Here is a 21,343-nt window from a genome sequence, read left to right on the forward strand (position 1 = left end):
TTTGAATGGATGACGTAGGTCCTAGTGGCCCCAACACCTCTGAGTTCCCTCATTGGTATGACTGTGCTTTGTTTCTATGGCAATCTTCAAAGTCACCAGAGCAAGTCTGTTGTCACAGGCAGCATTGAAAGCGTATCCCTTGCTGGATGTGGGGGAGACGCCCCCGGTCCGACGGGTCTCTCCCTGCAGTTCCGCAGGTTGGCCGCAGGGGGCGGAATCTGCGGCGGCCTGGAAAACTGGCGGGGGCGGGAGGCGCCGCTCTCTCTCGGGTCAGGCTCCCGGCTCCCGGCTCCCGGCTCCCGGCTCCCCGCGCCTGGCTCCCTGCGCCCGGCTCCCCGCGCCCGGCACCCCGTGCCCGGCACGGAGCCGTTTCTCTAAGGACGCGCAGCCGAGGCGAGGGGGTGTGAGGACGCGGGAGGCAGTGTCGTCGGATCCGCCCGCAGTCCGCAGCCCCGCCGAGCCTGGAAGCTGCCGGGATGGAGCCGCCGCTCCCGGTTGGAGTCCAGCCCCTTGCCGTATCCGCCTGAGAGAAGGGGGGAGGGGAGGCCGCGTGGGGCGGGGGCGGGGGTCCGCGGGACTGCGGATCGCGGCGGAGGGGCGGCTAGGGGGCGGTCAGGACCCGAGGCCGAGCTGAGCGGGGGAGGGGGGCCGGCGCGGGAGGCGCTGTCTCCGACCCTGGGGAGGGAGGGTGGGCTGAGGGGCGGGAGCCTCCCTCCACCCCACACCGCGGGTCCCCTTCCGGGCAGCGCTTCTAGAAGAGACCCTTGACTAGCGCCTGCATACTATCGAGGGTATGGAGATGAAGGGTCCTGTCCGGGAGCCCTGTGCCCTAACCCTAGTCCAGAGGAACGGGCAGTATGAGTAAGTAACCACCTGATACCCACAGAGGAGGGGAGCCTCCCATTACCTCCCAAACCCAAACCGCGACAAGCCACCCACCCTCCTCCCACTGAGGCCGCGCAGGCAACAGGTTCGGGCCCAGGTGTGACGTGCCAGTGCTCTAACCACCGAGCTTTGTCCTCAGCTTCCAAGCCGGTGGATTGATTGCTCCTCTCCGTGTGGCTCAGTGGAAGGACTCAATGGGCGGGGAAGCAGGAAGCCTGGGTTCTTAGTTCCTGCCCCTGCAACTGACATGGGTTGTGTAATCCTGGGCTAGTCAATAAAGCTTTCTGGGCCTTAGTGTCCTCATCAGTTTAATAAAAACATTAACTGCTTTAATTTATAGCCTTTGGAGTTTTAACTGGGAGAATAATAAATGCGAAAGTGGTTTACAAAAAGTATAAGTACTGTAGAAACGCTTCATTGTTAACCTTACAGAGGTGCCTTTTCTTAACCTCATTCAGCTGGTTCCTCCAGTCTCACCACCCCCTTATTCCATGTGCTTGGAGGCATATTCATTAATTCAGTAATGGTTTTGTGTAGGCCAGTAACTGCCTCACTTATTGACTTGACAGTTAGAAAAAGTAATGAAATGTGTAGAAATGTAAACGACATTTGACATTTCATCAGGGTGTGTTACCTTCCACCCTGCCTTGCACATAGGAGCTCAGTAAAGACTGTTGACTGATTGATCAAAAGATTTTGATAAGCCATCACTATACTGCTGATCTCCCTTGCCACTAATGCCTCATCTAAAGTATCCCTGATGACCATCACATATCATAGGTAGGTCCCTATCGCCGTGTGCCCAAGCCACCTCCCCTGGTTGTTCACTGGTTTCTTGACATCAGTGAAGAATTGTTGATCGCTGAAAATTTTTTAATTGTTGATCATTTAAATCCTGCCATCCCCCAACATTGGATTCTGCTTAAAAACAATTTTTCTCAGTCCCTGCTTTTAGATTGTCCAGACTCAATCTTTATCTGTGCTGTCCAGTTTACAGAGAAGAAATTCACACTGGCCTAGCCTGCCCTTTTCTGAGGCTCTTGGCGTCACTCTCAACTGGACGTCAACTGGTTCTATGGAGGTAGCTCTTCCCTAGATCCTGCTTGGTCAGTTCTGTTGAAGTGATAAATTCATTTTATTTTTCCCAGATTTCATCAAACCCTGGAAGACCAGTTTAATGAAAGTAAATTCAACAGAAAAGTGAATTGAAAAGTGGAACACCACTGCCACTTCCAAAGGCAAGAATAGGGTGGGAAGATGTAAGCCTTGGGCAAATCAGTAAATTTTTTGCGCCTCGGTTTCCTCTTCTTAAAAACAAAATTATAAGGATTAAATAAAATAGCTACATTGTTGAGATGACCACATCCCAGGATCTGGTCCCTTGGTTTGGTAGGTTTGGAACTCTATTCAGCTGATAAGGGAGTGAGCAGCTGGCCTTGAGGTAAATGCCTTATTCTATCTGGTCTCTTGTACTGGAAGAACTTTTAAACTTGCAGTGGTAGCTCTCCTGATTATTTGTGTCCTCCCCATAGAGAAATCAAATTCTGTATTCCAGTTCTGTAAAAGTTAAGGGTATAGCACAACTAACACTCAGTGGCTTGATGTGTATCAGGTACTCTTCTAAGCATTTCATGAATTAGTTCATTTAACCCTCATGTGAGGGTTACTGTGAAATTGTAATATCATCATCATCATCCCCCTTTTCTAGATATAGAAGTTGAGGCACAGAGAGGTTAAGTCATTTGTCTGAGTCATTACATTGTCTGAGAAGTTTCTTTTGAAATCATTTATTGGAGACACCTGATACTGTCAAACCATATATAACCCTCAAATCCTTGTCTCTTGGGTGCCTTCTCTGACTTGAGTGTCCAGAACTTTTTTACTTTGGGCCTTTTTATCCTAGAACTTGAAGCCTATTGCATTCTTTAGTTCTGTAGTTCCTGCTATCAACCATAGGAGAAATTTACTTGAGAGACTAAAATTACAATTAAAGGTAAGGCTTTTTTGCACACAAGGAATCAAACACTAACATTCATTTTTTCAAGGCAAATGGATTATGATGCCACCTGTTGTTTCATCTTTAACCTTCCTTGAACAAATCAAAGTATTTCCTAGGGATAATGCTGGGTCTGCATTCACAATTTTTTACTCTTTTCTGTTTCCAACTACCAAATTCTGATTTCCATTTTTTTGCCATATACCTATTATTTTTCACCTTTCTGTGCTGAAAGGAATGATTAGATTTAGGTAGAATTTTTATTCTTATTCTTAGCCCTACTCTCTTGTTACAATTTATTTAGTGACTAACATGTAGTAGATATTAAATAAATATTTGTGGAATTGACTTAAATTCCCAGTTTATGTTTTGTGATGGGTTGTTTTGGGGGGAGGTTGCATTTCTTTTTTAAATTGAGAAATAATTGATGTATAACATTGTATTAGTTTCAGGTGTATAACATAATTACTTGATATTTGTATATATTGTGAAATGATCACCACAATAATTCTTGTTAACATTCATCACCACACATAGTTAACAATTTTTTTCTTGTGATGAGAACTTTTTTTTTAATAAATTTATTTATTTATTTATTTATATCTTTGACTGCATTGGGTCTTCGTTGCTGCGCACAGGCTTTCTCTAGTTGCGACGAGCGGGGGCTACTCTTCATTGTGGTGCGCAGGCTTCTCATTGCGGTGGCTTCGCTTGTTGTAGAGCATGGGCTCTAGGCACGCAGGCTTTAGTAGTTGTGGCACATGGGCTCAGTAGTTGTGGCACACGGGCTTAGTTGCTCCGCGGCATGTGGGATCTTCCTGGCCCAGGGCTCGAACCCGTGTCCCCTGCATTGGAAGGCGGATTCTTGACCACTGCGCCACCAGGGCAGCCCTGTTGTGATGAGAACTTTTAAGATTTACTCTCTTTTTTTTAAATAGATCTTTATTGGAGTATAATTGCTTCACAATACCATGTTAGCTTCTGTTGCACAACAAAGCGAATCAGCCATATGCATACATATGTCCCCATAGCCCCTCCCTGTTGAGCCTCCCTCCCATCCCCCCTACCCCACCCCTCTAGGTCATCGCAAAGCACCGGAGCCGATCTCCCTGTGCTATGCTGCTGGTTCCCACCAGCCAACTATTTTACGTTGGGTAGTATATGTATATCGATGATACTCTCACTTCGCCCCAGCTTCGCCCTCCCACCCCGTGTCCTCAAGTCCATTTTCTATGTCTACCTCTTTATTCCTGCCCTGCAACTAGGTCCATAAGATTTATTCTCTTAAAAACTTTTAAATATACAGTACACTGTTATTAAGTATAGTCATCACGCTGTACATTACATCCCCATGACTTATCTATTTTATAACTGGAAATTTGTACCTTTTGACCCCCTTCACCCATTTCATCCCCCCCACCCCCTGCCTCTGACAACCACCAATCTGTTCTCTGTGTCTATGAGTTCAGTATTTTTGGTTTTTGTTTTTCGATTTCACACATAAGTGAGATCATATGGTATTTGTCTTTCTCTGTCTGACTTATTTCACTTAGCATAATGCCCTCAAGGTCCATCCATGTCATTGTCTGTTTTGTGATGGTTTTTAACAATACAATCCAGTTGAATCTTTACTGCTGATGTTCAACACCATTTCTGTACTATGTTACTTGGGAATTATATTGGTTTGTGTTCATTTTCCTCAAAGTAAGCTCTTCCTCCTTGACCCTTGCTTTGTCAGTCTTATCTGCTTTCTGGTCTCCATCTGGGTTTATAGGATTCTCTGCTTGACTCATGAACTTTGCAGTTTGAAAAGGGCCTGCCCCATATTCTTCTTGTAGCCATCTTAAAATATTAAACCCCTGCAAATTAGGCAAGCAGGATCAGAGCAGAAAGACAGCATTAATACTTTTATTTCCCTTAGTCCTGTCTAAGCAGTTCCTTTCCCCAAGTTAACTCCTTCAAAGTTAACACATTTGAAAAAAATTTCAAAAAGCTAAAACGATAAGCCTCCCCAAAAGACAACAAAATGGAAATCAAACCTTTCAGAACAATGACTTCTAATATCACATGTTGAACAGGTGTATTTAGAAATTCATCTCTGTTTATAGCTTAATTAAATGTTTGTTTATTCAACCAATATTTATTGAGCATCTATTAAGTAGGTGACAAAACTGAATATAATAGGGTCTTTGCTTTCAAGGAGCTCAAATCTGAGGGAAATAAATGTAACTATAACAGAGTGTGTTAAGGTGCTCTATTTGAGGGGCAGGCAAAGGGCATGAGGCCAAGTTTCACAGAGGAGGTGATAGTTGAGCTAGGTCTCAGGAAGAAAAGAAGAGTGTTCCTGGCAAAAAGAACCACCTGAAGAGTGATTTGGGGGGAAGGTAGGAGATGTTCAGAATGGCCATTTACCAGTAGGTTATACCTTGACTGTGGGCCACTAAGAATAAGTAGTAAATGAAAATTAGTATTTCAGGAGTACATAGGAATTTAGAAATCTTGCATTTCATACTGGGGGGCCAAGTTCAGTCATGCTTACCAGAAGTACTAGCATGAAATTAGAAACCATGGTAAAAACACAAGGGATGTAAAGGCAATCTGGTTGTGATATCTGCTACCTTATTGGTCACTGGGATTATTTTGACTGATTCAGCTGGCTGGGCACCTCCTCTTACTTCTCCATGAACCTGTATATTTGTTTGAAGAGATAGAATCATTCTTTGATAAAAGCCATGGGAATATAACCAGAAAGCTGATTGATGAAATTTATAATACATTTATTCAACAAACTTGAGTGACTACTATGTGCCAGGTACTGTACTAGGTGCTAGAAATACTGTGGTGAAAAGACAGCCAGTCCCTGCCCTCATGGACTTCACACCTAGCTATTAGTTCTTCTCTCTGGTATGCGTAATCTGAAGGTGTGTGCACTGTAATTCATGCTCTTAAGTTTGTAAACTGTTTTTAGGACATAGACTATTTTATGTTCTCTATGGCATAGAATTGTGGGTATTCAGATACTGATCACCACTAATATGCTTTTAGACCTAAAGCAATATCTATCATGATGCTCAGATCTAGGGAACAAGATACAGCAAGTCTAATAAATACAGACTAGATTTGTATACAACACAGCAATGTATTTTGTTGTTAAATGTTTGAGTTTTTCAGTAGCTATTCGTTGATGCATTCTTCTGTTTCCTAGGCTAATAATCCGGTTGCACAAGAAGGAACAGCATGTTCAAGATATCATTCCTATAAATAGCCACTTTAGATGTGTTCAAGGTACTAGCTTTAATTGCTTAGCTAGTTTTATAATGTTTTTCCTTGGTCATTATTGCTTTGTGTAATACCATACATATTTAAATTTGTCACTGCACATAAAATGAAATGTATTACACTTTGTGCAAAAAGATAACATTACTAATCTACCATTGAGAAGATGATAAGTGCTTTGTTTAAGAGCCCTGAAGGATTATACTGAAATATATATATTCTTACCTGCTACCCTGGCTGGGGTTAGAGATGTATGTAGTCTGTTACCTATGTAGGTAGTTTTTTATGCTGATGAACCTATATGTGGATTTAAATCACATTCTTGGGTTTAACTGATACACTGCTCATTGTAAAGTATCAAGGTCACTTGAATTCACATGCGTTCAGCACTTTCTCCCCACACTATCTGAAATTAAAACATTTGGCAACAAGCCTTGCCAGATTGTAATACCTTACACTCAATTGTGCTGATTCTCAAACCTTTGCATTGGTGAATCATAAGAAAATCGACTCTGGGGAGGAAATATTTGGCTTCCTGCCTTCAAATTTGGGGAAAGAGAACAGAAAATCTGTTGTTTCATCTGCTACAATGAGACTCAAAAATTGGGAGGTTTGTGTAGGAGGTGTTGCTTCTGTCATTTCACATTGCTCTAGAAAGGAAATTGATTATTAGAGAACAAGTGCATTGTGTTGCCAGTGGGTTCATTGCCTTCATCAGACAGGCATTCTGTGTCAGCTGTAGCTTCTTGGAAAACTTGAATCCTACCTTGCATGGCTTCTTTCTTAAACTACATTCAACTTTTTTTTAATCACAAAACTAATATATATATACTGTAAAAAGTTTGGAAAGAACAGAAAATTATAAAGGAAATAAGTAAATTCACATCCTTCAGAGATAAACACCTAACATTTTCCTTTTTTCTACACCTGTAACTTTTAGGGTAGGTGGGACTCATACTGTATGTAGTTTTTTGTCTGTTCCACATGCCATCATATTATAAGTGCTTTTACATGCTATTAATAGCTGTATACTATTCCATTTTATGAATGGCCTATATTGTAGTTATTCCCTGTGTTTGACATTCAGGTTATTTTTTGTTAGTATAAATAAGTAATGAATCTTCCTGCATGTCTCTTATTTCCTTAGGATTTATCTCTGTAAGTAGAAATACTAAGTGGGCATGACTTTTTAAGAGAGCATGTATTAAGAATTAAAAATACCCACAGTGAATAGAATCCACATTGTATAGAAGAATGAAGTCTTTTATTTAGCCATTTAGCCTGCCCTGTGTGAGAGAGACATATTGAACGAGGCACCTGCATGCTATAGTAAGTTACTGTGGTCACCTCACTTTTCATAGTGTAGTACTCTTTGTTACATGCTCAGCCCTTTAAGGAGGAGAAAAGCCAAAGAACATGACGTTAGTATCCTATTAACTCTATACCTTTTTGTGCTATCAATACTTCTAGAGTCTTGTTTACCCTGTTTCTCTTAGTCTTATTTTTAATAAGAAATAGATGGCAGGTTGCTAGATTGGAATCTAGGAAAATATGTGTGCACACACACAGTAGTTCCCCATGACAAAAGGAACGGTTACCTCCTTGAGTTTTCACATCCTTTGTTTCCCAACCTGTACATCTATTTTGAAAAGTCTCTAAGTACTTCGGTTTTAAAGAATTAAAGTTATCGAATAGCAGTTGTGAACATGTAATACCTATGCCCTGATGCACTGTTGTCCCTTGCTTCATTCATCATGCTAGTAAAAGTATCGAGACTATTCTCTAATATTAGACAACTTAGGTAATTATCAGTTGCTTCTGTTGCACCTGTGTAATGGAGCCAAATATACAGTCCAGGCTAGTGAGAGAACTAGAAAAGGCTGAGCCTACTCCATTTGGCCAAGGTAGATCCAAACGAATCCCAAGGAGTCAGTACCCAGAGTTTAACTAGCCAGGAGGGTCTGGCAGGTGCCGTTGGCCAAATCCAGGAAAGTCAGAGAGGAAGAGATGGGTTGGGTCTAGACACTAGAGGTAAGGAAGGAAGTCCAGGTGAGCCATAGAGAGAAAAGAGAACTCTGAACTTGGAGACTGTGCTTTGGCCCATTTTATACTTCCTTGTTGGGTGTGGTAAGCCTTGGATCCACAAGTGTTAATGGTAGACTGAAGATAAAGAACTTCAAGTATTCTCTGCTCCTATATGGGACAGGGGTGGAGGTAATGAGGTCCCTGGGAAATTTTCAGAGACTAGATTTGAGTTAAGAAGGTAATTCACCTTTAGGCCTTTGGGGTCACTTTCTTGGCTTTTTATAAGAATTACCTAAGTGATACAGTTAGATTATATTAAATTAGTGTGTTATAGTTGAGGGGAATTAAACACCTTCACTTGGATTCACATGTTATATTCCCTACTATGGTCATTGCTTGATTTGCTTTGAGGCATTCCATGTGGTTACTTGTTAATTTTTCTTTTAGTTGAATTGCTCATAGTCTTTAGAATGTAGTGCTATTAAAATCCCCTTTGAAAAATGCTAAACAAAAAAGCAAAGGATTTTTTTCATGTGTTCTAAAACCTAGGAGTGGTGATTGAGAGAAGTAGTTATTTAGTTAGGTGTATACTTCTTTTGGTTGTAATGAATGGTTTTCTCTTCCCTGATTCTGTTCTTTCTTCTTTTCCTTCAGAAGCGGAAGAAACTCTTTTGATTGACATAGCTTCAAACAGTGAGTATCTTTCTGAATGGAGTTGATTTTCATTCAACAAATATTTACTTGAATACCCACTGTATTTAAGACACCTTTTTTACACAACTTTTATCTTACCATTTTATCCTGTATTCTCCATTTTCTTAAGGCAGCCATACAAATTAGCATTACCTCCCAAAAACATTTAGCCTAAGCTTAAGAAAAAGCAGGTGGCTGGCAAGAATCTTTAAAAAGTTGAAAGTATGATCTGCTTTTCTAATGCTGAACTTCTTTGAACTACCAGTATTGTTGCTATCAGTTAAGTCATTGCGGTGGAACTGAAAATTGTAGGAAGGGCCAGAAAGTGTTTAAAGCACATAAGGTTTATGAGTGTTTTTTTTTTAACTGCTGTTATGTTTTAAGCTTTTCTCCCCTCATCCATTTTTTATTTTTGCATTTTAAATCATAATGTTTTCCTTTGTTTGTTATATTATTTGGGGAGACTACAGAGTCCCTCTTGTACCAGGGATACCTTTTTTTTTCTTAAAATAATTTTGGTCTTTTATTTAAGCCCATCCTCTCAAGGCATTTCTTTATCAGCGAGAACATGGTCTTCCTTCTCACTGTTTCTGTTCTCTCATTTTTATCTGTTTGAAGCAAATCATCACTGACTTTCTGTACAAGCTGTTCTCCATTTATCATCTAAAATTGTACTCTGATAACATGGGGAGGAGAAAATGGGCACTTGAAAGCTACTGTATCTACTCTGTGTTTGCTGTGGGAAAGAGTATATGACCACATGAATCTAAATCAAATGGGTTACCTTATCTCTTGGCTGAGTCCTTGGATGAGTGGGGCTTGGCCCTTAGCTTGGGACTATCAGTTTATACATAATTTTGCTTAGACACAGTCCCTGTCCTTGGCACTATTATTTTGTATTGCAAAGTTTAGATAGACTTTTTCTGGTTTGGGTTTTATTAATTCTTTCTTTTGGTCATAGATTTTGGAAGTCTTAAGGGTTGATCCTGAAAGGCTGAGCACTTCCAGCTTCTAGCTTCTACTGCAGATATCCAAGAGAGCAAATAACTTAATAGCTATGTCTTATTGTACAGAAAAAGCAGAAGGCAAGAACAACACTAATAAAGCAAAATTTGAGCAAAGTTTGTTCAGCAGTGACTGACATTGCTGCTGAAATCTGCTGAAATTAGATACCTAAATGTCCTGTTCTTAGTGTGGAAATAGGTATTTGATCCAAAGCTGAAAAGTTAAACTGAGCTGTGCCTTTTCTCTTACAAACACCTAATTTATAGCGTTCGTTTTGTTGGTCTCTCCTACACAGAAATTAACCATGTGTTGCTCTGTCCAGAGTTCAAGTCACTGGATCATATGGGAAGTAGTTAAGTTACCACTTGAATAAAATCCTTTGTTATTTCTGCCCATTTATTAATATTTGCACTGAAACTAGATTTTTATCTTGATCCTTAGGCTTCATATATAAACCTTTAGAGTACACAGTATGTTGCTGGAGGGAGACCTTGGGTTTGTTAAGCAGGCCTGATTTTACTGTAACTGTGTATTTTCCCACTGTCTGGATGTTAGTATTAAACATTTAAAAAAATTTTTTCTGATTATACAGGTAATACATCCTCATTATGTACAATTTGGAAAATTCAGAAAAGTTTGAAGTATCAAATTAAAATTATGCTCCTGCAACTTAGAGATCACCACTGTAATTAACATTTTCATGTATCTCCTTCCAGTCTTTTATTTATATTTTTACATAATTGGAAGACTCAGATGTAGTTTTTATCCTGCATTTTCATTTAACATTATATTGTGACCTTTTCCCATGTCATTTAAAATTATTTAAAAACATGGTTTGTTTGTTTATTTTAGTATTAGTTGTTTTATTTGTTTGTTTGGTTTTTTATACTGCAGGTTCTTATTAGTCATCAATTTTATACACATCAGTGTATACATGTCAATCCCAATCGCCCAATTCAGCACACCACCACCCCACCCCACCATGGTTTTCCCCCCTTGGTGTCCATAAGTCCGTTCTCTGCCTCTGTGTCTCAGCTTCTGCTCTGCAAACCAGCTCATCCGTACCATTTTTCTAGGTTCCACATACATGCGTTAATATACGATATTTGTTTTTCTCTTTCTGACTTACTTCACTCTGTATGACAGTCTCTAGATCCGTCCATGTCTCAACAAATGACTCAATTTCGTTCCTTTTTATGGCTGAGTAATATTCCATTGTATACATGTACCACCACTTCTTTATCCATTCGTCTGTCGATGGGCATTTAGGTTGCTTCCATGACCTGGCTGTTGTAAATAGTGCTGCAATGAACATTGGGGTGCATGTGTCTTTTTGAATTACGGTTTTCTCTGGGTATATGCCCAGTAGTGGGATTGCTGGATCATATGGTAATTCTATTTTTAGTTTTTTAAGGAACCTCCATACTGTTCTCCACAGTGGCTGTATCAGTTTACATTCCCACCAACAGTGCAAGAGGGTTCCCTTTTCTCCGCACCCTCTCCAGCATTTGTTGTTTGTAGATTTTCTGATGATGCCCATTCTAACTGGTGTGAGGTGATACCTCATTGTAGTTTTGATTTGCATTTCTCTAATAATTAGTGATGTTGAGCAGCTTTCCATGTGCTTCTTGGCCATCTGTATGTCTCCTTTGGAGAAATGTCTATTTAGGTCTTCTGTCCATTTTGGATTGGGTTGTTTGTTTCTTTAATATTGAACTGCATGAGCTGTTTATATATTTTGGAGATTAATCCTTTGTCCGTTGATTGGTTCGCAAATATTTTCTCCCATTCTGAGGGTTGTCTTTTCGTCTTGTTTATGGTTTCCTTTGCTGTGCAAAAGCTTTTAAGTTTCATTAGGTCCCATTTGTTTATTTTTGTTTGTATTTCCATTACTCTAGGAGGTGGATCAAAAAATATCTTGCTGTGATTTATGTCAAAGAGTGTTCTTCCTATGTTTTCCTCTAAGAGTTTTATAGTGTCCGGTCTTACATTTAGGTCTCTAATCCATTTTGAGTTTATTTTTGTATATGGTGTTAGGGAGTGTTCTAATTTCATTCTTTTACCTGTAGCTGTCCAGTTTTCCCAGCACCCCTTACTGAAGAGACTGTCTTTTCTCCATTGTATATCCTTGCCTCCTTTGTCATAGATTAGTTGATCATAGGTGTGTGGATTTATCTCTGGGCTTTCTATCCTGTTCCATTGATCTATATTTCTGTTTTTGTGCCAGTACCATATTGTCTTGATTACTGTAACTTTGTAGTATAGTCTGAAGTCAGGGAGTCTGATTCCTCCAGCTCTGTTTTTTTCCCTCAAGACTGCTTTGGCTATTCGGGATCTTTTGTGTCTCCATACAAATTTTAAGATGATTTGTTCTAGTTCTGTAAAAAATGCCATTGGTAATTTGATAGGGATTGCATTGAATCTGTAGATTGCTTTGGGTAATATAGTCATTTTCACAATATTGATTCTTCCAATCCAAGAACATGGTATATCTCTCCATCTGTTGGTATCTTTAATTTCTTTCATCAGTGTCTTATAGTTTTCTGCATACAGGTCTTTTGTCTCCCTAGGTAGGTTTACTTCTAGGTGTTTTATTCTTTTTGTTGCAGTGGTAAATGGGAGTGTTTCCTTAATTTCTCTTTCAGATTTTTCATCATTAGTGTATAGGAATGCAAGAGATTTCTGTGCATTAATTTTGTATCCTGCAACTTTACCAAATTCATAGATTAGCTCTAGTAGTTTTCTGGTGGCATTTTAGGATATTCTCTATGTATAGTATCATGTCATCAGCAAAGAGTGACAGTTTTACTTCTTCTTTTCCAATTTGTATTCCTTTTATTTCTTTTTCTTCTCTGATTGCCATGGCTAGGACTTCCAAAACCATGTTGAATAATAGTGGTGAGAGTGGACATCCTTGTCTCGTTCCTGATCTTAGAGGAAATGCTTTCAGTTTTTCACCATTGAGAATGAAGTTTGCTGTGGGTTTGTCGTATATGGCCTTTATTATGTTGAGGTAGGTTCCCTCTATGCCCACTTTCTGGAGAGCTTTTATCATAAATGGGTGTTGAATTTTGTCAAAAGCTTTTTCTGCATCTATTGAGATGATCATATGGTTTTTATTCTTCAGTTTGTTAATATGGTGTATCACATTGATTGATTTGCGTATATTGAAGAATCCTTGCATCCCTGGGATAAATCCCACTTGACTGTGGTGTATGATCCTTTTAACATGTTGTTGGATTCTGTTTGCTAGTATTTTATTGAGGATTTTTGCATCTATATTCATCAGTGATATTGGTGTGTAATTTTCTTTTTTTGTAGTATCTTTGTCTGGTATCAGGGTGATGGTGGCCTCATAGAATGAGTTTGGGAGTGTCCCTTCCTCTGCAATTTTTTGGAAGAGTTTGAGAAGGATGGGTGTTAGCTCTTCTCTAAATGTTTGATAGAATTCATCTGTGAAGCCATCTGGTCCTGGACTTTTGTTTGTTGGAAGAGTCTCAATCACAGGTTCAATTTCATTACTTGTGATTGGTCTGTTCATATTTTCTGTTTCTTCCTGGTTCAGTCTTGGATGGTTATACCTTTCTAAGAATTTGTCCATTTCTTCCAGGTTATCCATTTTATTGGCATAGCGTTGCTTGTAGTAGTCTCTTAGGATGCTTTGTATTTCTGCGGTGTCTGTTGTAACTTCTCCTTTTTTATTTCTAATTTTATTGATTTGAGTCCTCTCCCTCTTTTTCTTGATGAGTCTGGCTAATGGTTTATCAATTTTGTTTATCTTCTCAAAGAACCAGCTTTTAGTTTTATTGATCTTTGCTCTTGTTTTCTTTGTTTCTATTTCATTTATTTCTGCTCTGATCTTGATGATTTCTTTCCTTCTGCTAACTTTGGGTTTTGTTTGTTCTTCTTTCTCTAGTTCCTTTAGGTGTAAGGTTAGATTGTTTACTTGAGATTTTTCTTGTTTCTTGAGGTACGCTTGTATAGCTATAAACTTCCCTCTTCGAACTGCTTTTGGTGCATCCCATAGGTTTTGGATCGTCGTGTTTTCATTGTCATTTGTCTCTAGGTAGTTTTTGATTTCCTCTTTGATTTCTTCAGTGATCTCTTGGTTATTTAGTAACGTATTGTTTAGCCTCCATGTGTTTGTGTTTTTTACGTTTTTTTCTCTGTAATTCATTTCTAATCTCATAGCGTTGTGGTCAGAAAAGATCCTTGATATGATTTCAATTTTCTTAAATTTACTGAGGCTTGATTTGTGACCCAAGATGTGCTCTGTCCTGGAGAATGTTCCGTGCGCACTTGAGAAGAAAGTGTAATCTGCTGTTTTTGGATGGAACGTCCTATAAATATCAATTAAATCTATCTGGTCTATTGTGTCATTTAAAGCTTCTGTTTCCTTATTTATCTTCATTTTGGATGATCTGTCCATTGGTGTAAGTGAGGTGTTAAAGTCCCCCACTATTATTGTGTTACTGTCGATTTCCTCTTTTACAGCTGTTAGCAGTTGCCTTATGTATTGAGGTGCTCCTATGTTGGGTGTATATATATTTATAATTGTTATATCTTCTTCTTGGATTGATCCCTTGTTCATTATATAGTGTCCTTCCTTGTCTCTTGTAACGTTCTTTATTTTAAAGTCTATCTGATATGAGTATCGCTACTACAGCTTTCTTTTGATTTCCATTTGCATGGAATATCTTTTTCCATCCCCTCACTTTCAGTCTGTATGTGTCCCTAGGTTTGAAGTGGGTCTCTTGTAGACAGCATATATATGGGTCTTGTTTTTGTATCCATTCAGCAAGCCTGTGTCTTTTGGTTGGAGCATTTAATCCATTCACGTTTAAGGTAATTATAGATATGTATGCTCCTATGACCATTTTCTTAATTGTTTTGGGTTTGTTTTTGTAGGTCCTTTTCTTCTCTTGTGTTTCTCACTTAGAGAAGTTCCTTTAGCATTTGTTGTAGAGCTGGTTTGGTGGTGCTGAATTCTCTTAGCTTTTGCTTGTCTGTAAAGCTTTTGATTTCTCCATCAAATCTGAATGAGATCCCTGCCGGGTAGAGTAATCTTGGTTGTAGTTCTTCCCTTTCATCACTTTAAGTATATCATGCCACTCCCTTCTGGCTTGTAGAGTTTCTGCTGAGAAATCAGCTGTTTACCTTATGGGAGTTCCCTTGTATGTTATTTGTCGTTTTTCCCTTGCTGCTTTCAATAATTTTTCTTTGTCTTTAATTTTTGCCAATTTGATTACTATGTGTCTCTGTGTGTTTCTCCTTGGGTTTATCCTGTATGGGACTCGCTGTGCTTCCTGGACTTGGGTGGCTATTTCCTTTCCCATGTTAGGGAAGTTTTCGACTATAATCTCTTCAGATATTTTCTCGGGTCCTTTCTCTCCCTCTTCTCCTTCTGGGACCCCTATAATGCAAATGTTGTTGCGGTTTAACGTTGTCCCAGAGATCTCTTAGGCTGTCTTCATTTTTTTTCATTCTTTTTTCTTTAGTCTGTTCCGCAGCAGTGAATTCCACCATTCTGTCTTCCAGGTCACTTATCCGTTCTTCTGCCTCAGTTATTCTGCTATTGATTCCTTCTAGTGAGTTTTCATTTCAGTTATTGTATTGTTCATCTCTGTTTGTTCTTTAATTCTTCTAGGTCTTTGTTAAACATTTCTTGCATCTTCTCGATCTTTGCCTCCATTCTTTTTCCGAGGTCCTGGATCATCTTCACTATCATTATTCTGAATTCTTTTTCTGGAAGGTTGCCTATCTCCACTTCATTTAGTCGTTTTTCTGGGGTTTTATCTTGTTCCTTCATCTGGTATATAGCCCTCTGCCTTTTCATCTTGTCTATCTTTCTGTGAATGTGGTTTTTGTTCCACAGGCTGCAGGATTGTAGTTCTTCTTGCTTCTGCTGTCTGCCGTCTGGTGGAAGAGGCTGTCTAAGAGGCTTGATGGGAGGGACTGGTGGTGGGTAGAGCTGACTGTTGCTCTGGTGGGAAGAGCTCAGTAAAACTTTAATCCACTTGACTGTTGATGGCTGAGGCTGGGTTCCCTCCCTATTGGTTGTTTGGCCTGAGGCAACCCAACACTGGAGCCTACCTGGGCTCTTTGGTTGGGCTAATGGTGGACTCTGGGAGGGCTCCTGCCAAGGAGTACTTCCTAGTACTTCTGCTGCCAGTGTCCTTGTCCCCACAGTGAAACAGAGCCACCCCCCGCCTCCGCAGGAGACCCTCCAACACTAGCAGGTAGGTCTGGTTCAGTCTCCCCTGGGGTCACTGCTCCTTCCCCTGGGTCCTGATGCGCACACTACTTTGTGTGCCCTCCAAGAGTGGAGTCTCTGTTTCCCCCAGTCCTGTCGAAGTCCTGCAATCAATTCCCACTAGGCTTCAAAGTCTGATTCTCTAGGAATTCCTCCTCCCATTGCCAGACCCCCAGGTTGGGAAGCCTGACGTGGGGCTCAGAACTTTCACTCCAGTGGGTGGACTTCTGTGGTATAATTGTTCGCCAGTCTGTGAGTCACCCACCCACCAGTTATGGGATTTGATTTTACTGTGATTGCGCCCCTCCTACCATCTCATTGTGGCTTCTCCTTTGTCTTTGGATGTGGGGTATCTTTTTTGGTGAGTTCCAGTGCCTTCCTGTCGATGATTGTCCAGCAGCTAGTTGTGATTCTGGTGTTCTCGCAAGAGGGAGTGAGAGCACGTCCTTCTACTCCGCCATCTTGTTTCCTCCAAAAACATGATTTTTAATGGCTAATATTTCACCATAGTTATGCACCAAATTTTATTAAATTAACTCCTTTATAAAATTAAGTCACTGTCGAGGAACATGGTAAATCTCTCTCTACTTACTCAGTTTCTCTTTATATCTCTCAGTAACATTTTGCGGTTTCTTCATAGCTATCATACATTTGTAGGTTAACTATTTTTTGATGGATTTTATTTGTTTGCTGCTATTGTCAGTGGAACCTTTTTTCTCTTATCTTCTAATTGCTTATTACTAGTATACAGAGCAGCTGTTGAGTTTTAGATATTTATCTTTTATCCAGCCACTTTACAGAAATTTATTTTTATTTTTGGGGGGCTGTTTATTTTCTTTTTTGGTTTTGATAGACAGCCCTAGTCATCTGCAAATAGTAGTTTTGTTTCTTTCTAGTAGCTATAACTATTAGTTTTGCTTTATGTCTCATTACACCAATAAGAATTTGGAGATCAATGTTAAATAATGATGATTTATGTTTAGGTCCTGATTTCAGTGAGAATGCCTCAAGTGGTGCTTCATTGTTGAGGATGTTATTGCCTGTTGATTTGATAGTGTTTTTTAAAACCATGTTAAGAAACTGCATTTATTTCAAGTTTGTGTGGTTTTTAAAATGGTGAATGTATATTGAATTTTATCAAACGTCTTTTGTATTTATAGAGATGGTTATATTGTTCTTCCTTATTTGACCTATTGATGGACTGTATTACACTAATTCCCTAATATTAAACCCTCTTTTATTCATTATTCAACAAGTATTTGTTGAGTGCCTTCTATTTGCCAGGCACTATTCTAAGTGCTGCACAATCAGTAGAGAACAACATAGATAAGGTTGCTCCTCCAGCTTTGGTTCTTGCTTCTGTGCTGTTTGATACTAGTGTCACGTAGATGCCTATAATCCATTAGTGCATTCCATAAACATGTGAATACCTTCCATGTGCCAGGCACTGTGTTCTGGGGATATAGCAGAAAGCAATATAGTCATGATACTTCATGAAACTTAGTGAAGGAAACAGAATTTAAACTGATAAGGTATAGTCGTATAATTGCAGGGGGTTTTTTTGGTTTGTTTTGGGGTTTTTTTTTTTTTGGCCGCATCGCGTGGTTTGTGGGATTTCAGTTCCCTGACCAGGGATCAAACCCAGGCCCTCTGCAGTGGAAGCCCAGGATCCTAACCACTGGACCGCCAGGGAATTCCCCATAATTGCAGTTTTGATAAATGCTATCAAGGAGAAATACAGAGAGTTTATAAGAGTGCTAACTAAATTAGGCAGGGTACTCAGGGAAGGCCTCTTTGAAGAAGTGATATTTAAATTGAGACCAGAGGGGATAAGTAAGAGACAGGTGAAAATGGGGAAGAGTATTCCAGGTAAAAGGAACCGCATGTGTAAAGGCCCCAAATTGGAAGTAGCTTGACACTTTCTTTGAAATGAAAGAAGGCCAGGATGCCTGAAATAAGGCTCAGACACCAAGGTAGGACAGGCTTGGACCAGATCCAGTAGGGTCTTGTAAGCCATGATAAGGAATCTGGATTTTCAGATTTTTAAAAATTGAAAGAATATGAAGGATTTTATGCCTATGTTGGGGTGCCAGTTAGGAGGCTCCTTCAGTAGTTTAAGCTAGAGAGTGTGGTGGCAGTAAGAATGGAGAGAAGTGGACAGATTTGATAAATGTTTTTGGAGGTTAAATCAACAGAGGTTGGTGTGGGTGTAGGGGGTGAGCTGAAGTGTCAAGGATGAATCCCAGATTTCTGGCATGAATGTGGATGGTGATACCATTTGCAGAAATAAGAACATTGCAGGAGGAATGAGTTTTCCTGGGGTAGGGGTCATGAATTCAGTTTTAGCTATGTTTACTTTGAGATTTCTTTGAGACATCTGAGTGTAGGTGATAAATTGGCAGTTGAATGTATGCATCTGAAGCTCAGAAGTAAAGTCTGGGTCTCTAGCACATAGAGGGTATTTGAAACCATGAGAGATGATATGACTGTATATAGAGCTGTGCTCTCAGATACCATAGCCACTAGTCGTATGTGCCTATTTAAATTAATTAGAACGAAATTAGAAAATCGGTTTCTCAGTTCCTCAGCACTAATCACATTTCACATACTCCTTAGCCACATGAGGTCACTGGTTACCATATTGGACAGTGCAGTTAAAGAACATGTCCATCATCACAGAAAGTCCTATTGGACAGTGCTGATACACAGTGAGAAAAAGGTTTAAGATTGAACTCACTCTACTTTTTAAAGTTCACATAGAGGAGGAGATGCTTCAAAGGGCACTAAAAATTAGTGACCAAAGAGAGAGATAAAATAGATGAGCATGGTATCATAGAAGCCTTTGGAAGAGACTGTTTCAAGGAGGGGTCAAGTGTTGATTTCTGCTGCTAGGTCTGATAAGATGACTGAAGAGTATCCATTGGATTTAGTAATATGAAGATTATTGGTGACCTTAACAAAGCAATTTCAGAGGGGTGGTAGGAGCCAAAGTCATATTGGAGTGGATTAAAGCGAGAAATGGGAGGTGAGCAAGTAGCAACTGTGTGTCTTTTAAAGCTTGACTGCAAAGGGGGAATGTAGAGGTGGACCGGAGTTGGAGGGAGATATGGGGTCCAGGAAGGTTTTTTGTTTTTTAAATGAGGAGGATTTAGAACATGATTTATTTTAATGCTGATGAGAAGGAGCCTGTGTGAGGAAGAGGTTAAAGATACTTGGGGGAGGTGTCTAGAGAATCATTGTGAGATTCCTGAGAGAACCTGAGGGGTTGCAATTCAGAAAGAAGATGGCCTTTGATAGGAGGACTCTTCTTCCTTGCATCAGAAGAGAAAGGAGAAGATGAGTACAGATACAGGTAGGTTTCCATGTGATGGCTTCTGTTTCCTCTGAAGTATGAGGTAAAGCTCATAAAGTATGAAGAAGAGAGCTTGAGAAGAGGGGGATCCAAAGATTGAGGATAAATGAGAAGGTGTGAATAGTGGTTCCAAATAGTAGTGGGAGACAAGTTGACTATGGAAACTTAGATTGCTTCCTATCATATAGGGCCCCGTTGAGCTTAGCGGTCAATTTATAATGGGGTGTGTGTGTGTGTGTGTGTGTGTGTGTGTGTGTGTGTGTGTGTGTGTGTGGTTTTACTCCCTCAGACATAAGTACAGAGAAGCCAGTTAGTTGGATTTCTGAGGGTTGGGAGTTAGCCATGTAGGTGTTAGCCAGAACAGAGTGGTAAGGCAGTTCTGGGTTTTTGCAACAGAGTGAAATGATAGCATCTGTTTGATAAAAAGGGAAGTGAAAGCAGGAGGAAGTGAATGGATACTGAGAAAGTGGAGGGATCAGTGCGCTGGAGGTTCCCATAAGAGCAGGTAAGCTGGAAGGAGTAACAGTTCAGAGTGGGATATCTGAATTAGAGATTTATGAGGTGATGGTGTTTCTGTGATGAAAGGTTCAGGGTATAACTGAGGCAGTCCCAGTAGGGACTGAGGGAGTAGGTGGCTGAGGTGGAGGGGCAAGGTCGTTGGATGAGGAAGTTGAAGGTGTTGACTGAGCTTTCTGTGCTAATTTTGCAGGGACGCAAAATTAAAGCAGGGGTGTGAGTGGAGAGGAAGTCTTAATCAGGCCTGGATTTGGAAGTTTCTGGGAAGTTGGTACATGATTTCATGGAGGAGGGAAGGGAAGAAGCTGGCATAGTCCAGTGGGTGAGCCTCAAAGGAGAAGGTATTTTTCATGAGGGAGGAGGAGAGGGAATGGTCTGGAGATGGCATTAGGACAAATAAGGACATCAGTCTTAAATTGCATAGGGTGTGAAAGACTATAAATAGCCTCTAGTTCAGAGGGCCGCAGGGGGAGCTAGTCTCAGGGGCCAGCCAGTTTGCAGGTGACTCTGATTTTCAGTCTGGATGCACTAGATCACCTGGAGGAGTGTTTTAGAAACTCCCAGTGCCTGGGCTTCACCCCCAGAGATTCTGTTTTCTTGGCCTGGGATGGGGCCCCAAGTGTCAGTATTTCCTAAAAGCACCTCTGGTAATTCTAATGCACGCTTAGTTGAGAACTACTGAGAGATGCAGGGAGTATTCAGAGGAGAAGTTGAAGATAGAGGAGTGTTTGCTGATCACAAAGAGGCCATAGGGGCTGGAAGGGAGGAGAGTAGAAGGTTGGGTGGTGGGGGTAATTTGTCCTCTTTCCCATGCAACATGGTGAGAGAGCATCTAGTGTTATTTTGTAAGCAATTTCTGGAATCTTCTGTCCGTTAAATGGGTCAGTTTATTTTTTATATTTGCTAAAATATATCTTTCAAGGACTGTGGGACAGAGAGAATATGTGTTCTTGTTCTAAGTCTGTATCAGGTAGAAACTGCTCTTTTTAAATTTTTTTTCTACTTTTAATATAAATTATCTGAGAAAGAGAGGACTACTTGTGCCCTGAAGGAGGTTTTCCCATCGTATCTTCAAGGCTGCTCTAATTGACAGTCCTTATTCATGCCCCCTCTTTTTTTCTCCACCTTACAGTGGCACCCTCATTAATTTTCTTATTGCTGGTCCTCTTGGGTGCCTTCTTTTTCATTTTTTTCCTCTATGTTTATCTCTTGTCTTCTGATCACTAAATCTGTGAATACAGAAACTTAAAGAAATGCAAAGAAAGAGAGAGTCAAAGGTTCAGAAGTGGATTTCTACCATAAGAAACTACGATTTTCATTTTATTTTCTCATCTCTTTGTTA

The 21,343-nt window shown here is 40.2% G+C and overlaps 1 protein-coding gene across 5 annotated transcripts in view; it reads left to right on the forward strand.

Moving 5' to 3' along the window:
• Positions 1-279: 279 nt before the first annotated feature.
• The window catches only part of OCRL (OCRL inositol polyphosphate-5-phosphatase), a 55,456-nt gene continuing 34,392 nt past the window's right edge, over positions 280-21,343 (forward strand). For 3 of the 5 annotated variants that reach the window (XM_059910728.1, XM_059910730.1, XM_059910731.1), the window contains exons 1-4: positions 280-515; positions 782-861; positions 6,087-6,166; positions 8,837-8,875. In XM_059910728.1, the coding sequence (XP_059766711.1) occupies positions 477-515; positions 782-861; positions 6,087-6,166; positions 8,837-8,875 (238 nt within the window). In that variant the 5' untranslated portion in view covers positions 280-476. Of the gene's footprint in view, positions 516-781; positions 862-6,086; positions 6,167-8,836; positions 8,876-21,343 lie in introns of those variants that run through there. The other 2 variants (XM_059910729.1, XM_059910732.1) reach the window with 2 other exon arrangements.

This window comes from Balaenoptera ricei, chromosome X (genome assembly GCF_028023285.1).
Source record: "Balaenoptera ricei isolate mBalRic1 chromosome X, mBalRic1.hap2, whole genome shotgun sequence".
In the NCBI taxonomy this organism is placed as follows: Eukaryota; Metazoa; Chordata; class Mammalia; order Artiodactyla; family Balaenopteridae; genus Balaenoptera; species Balaenoptera ricei.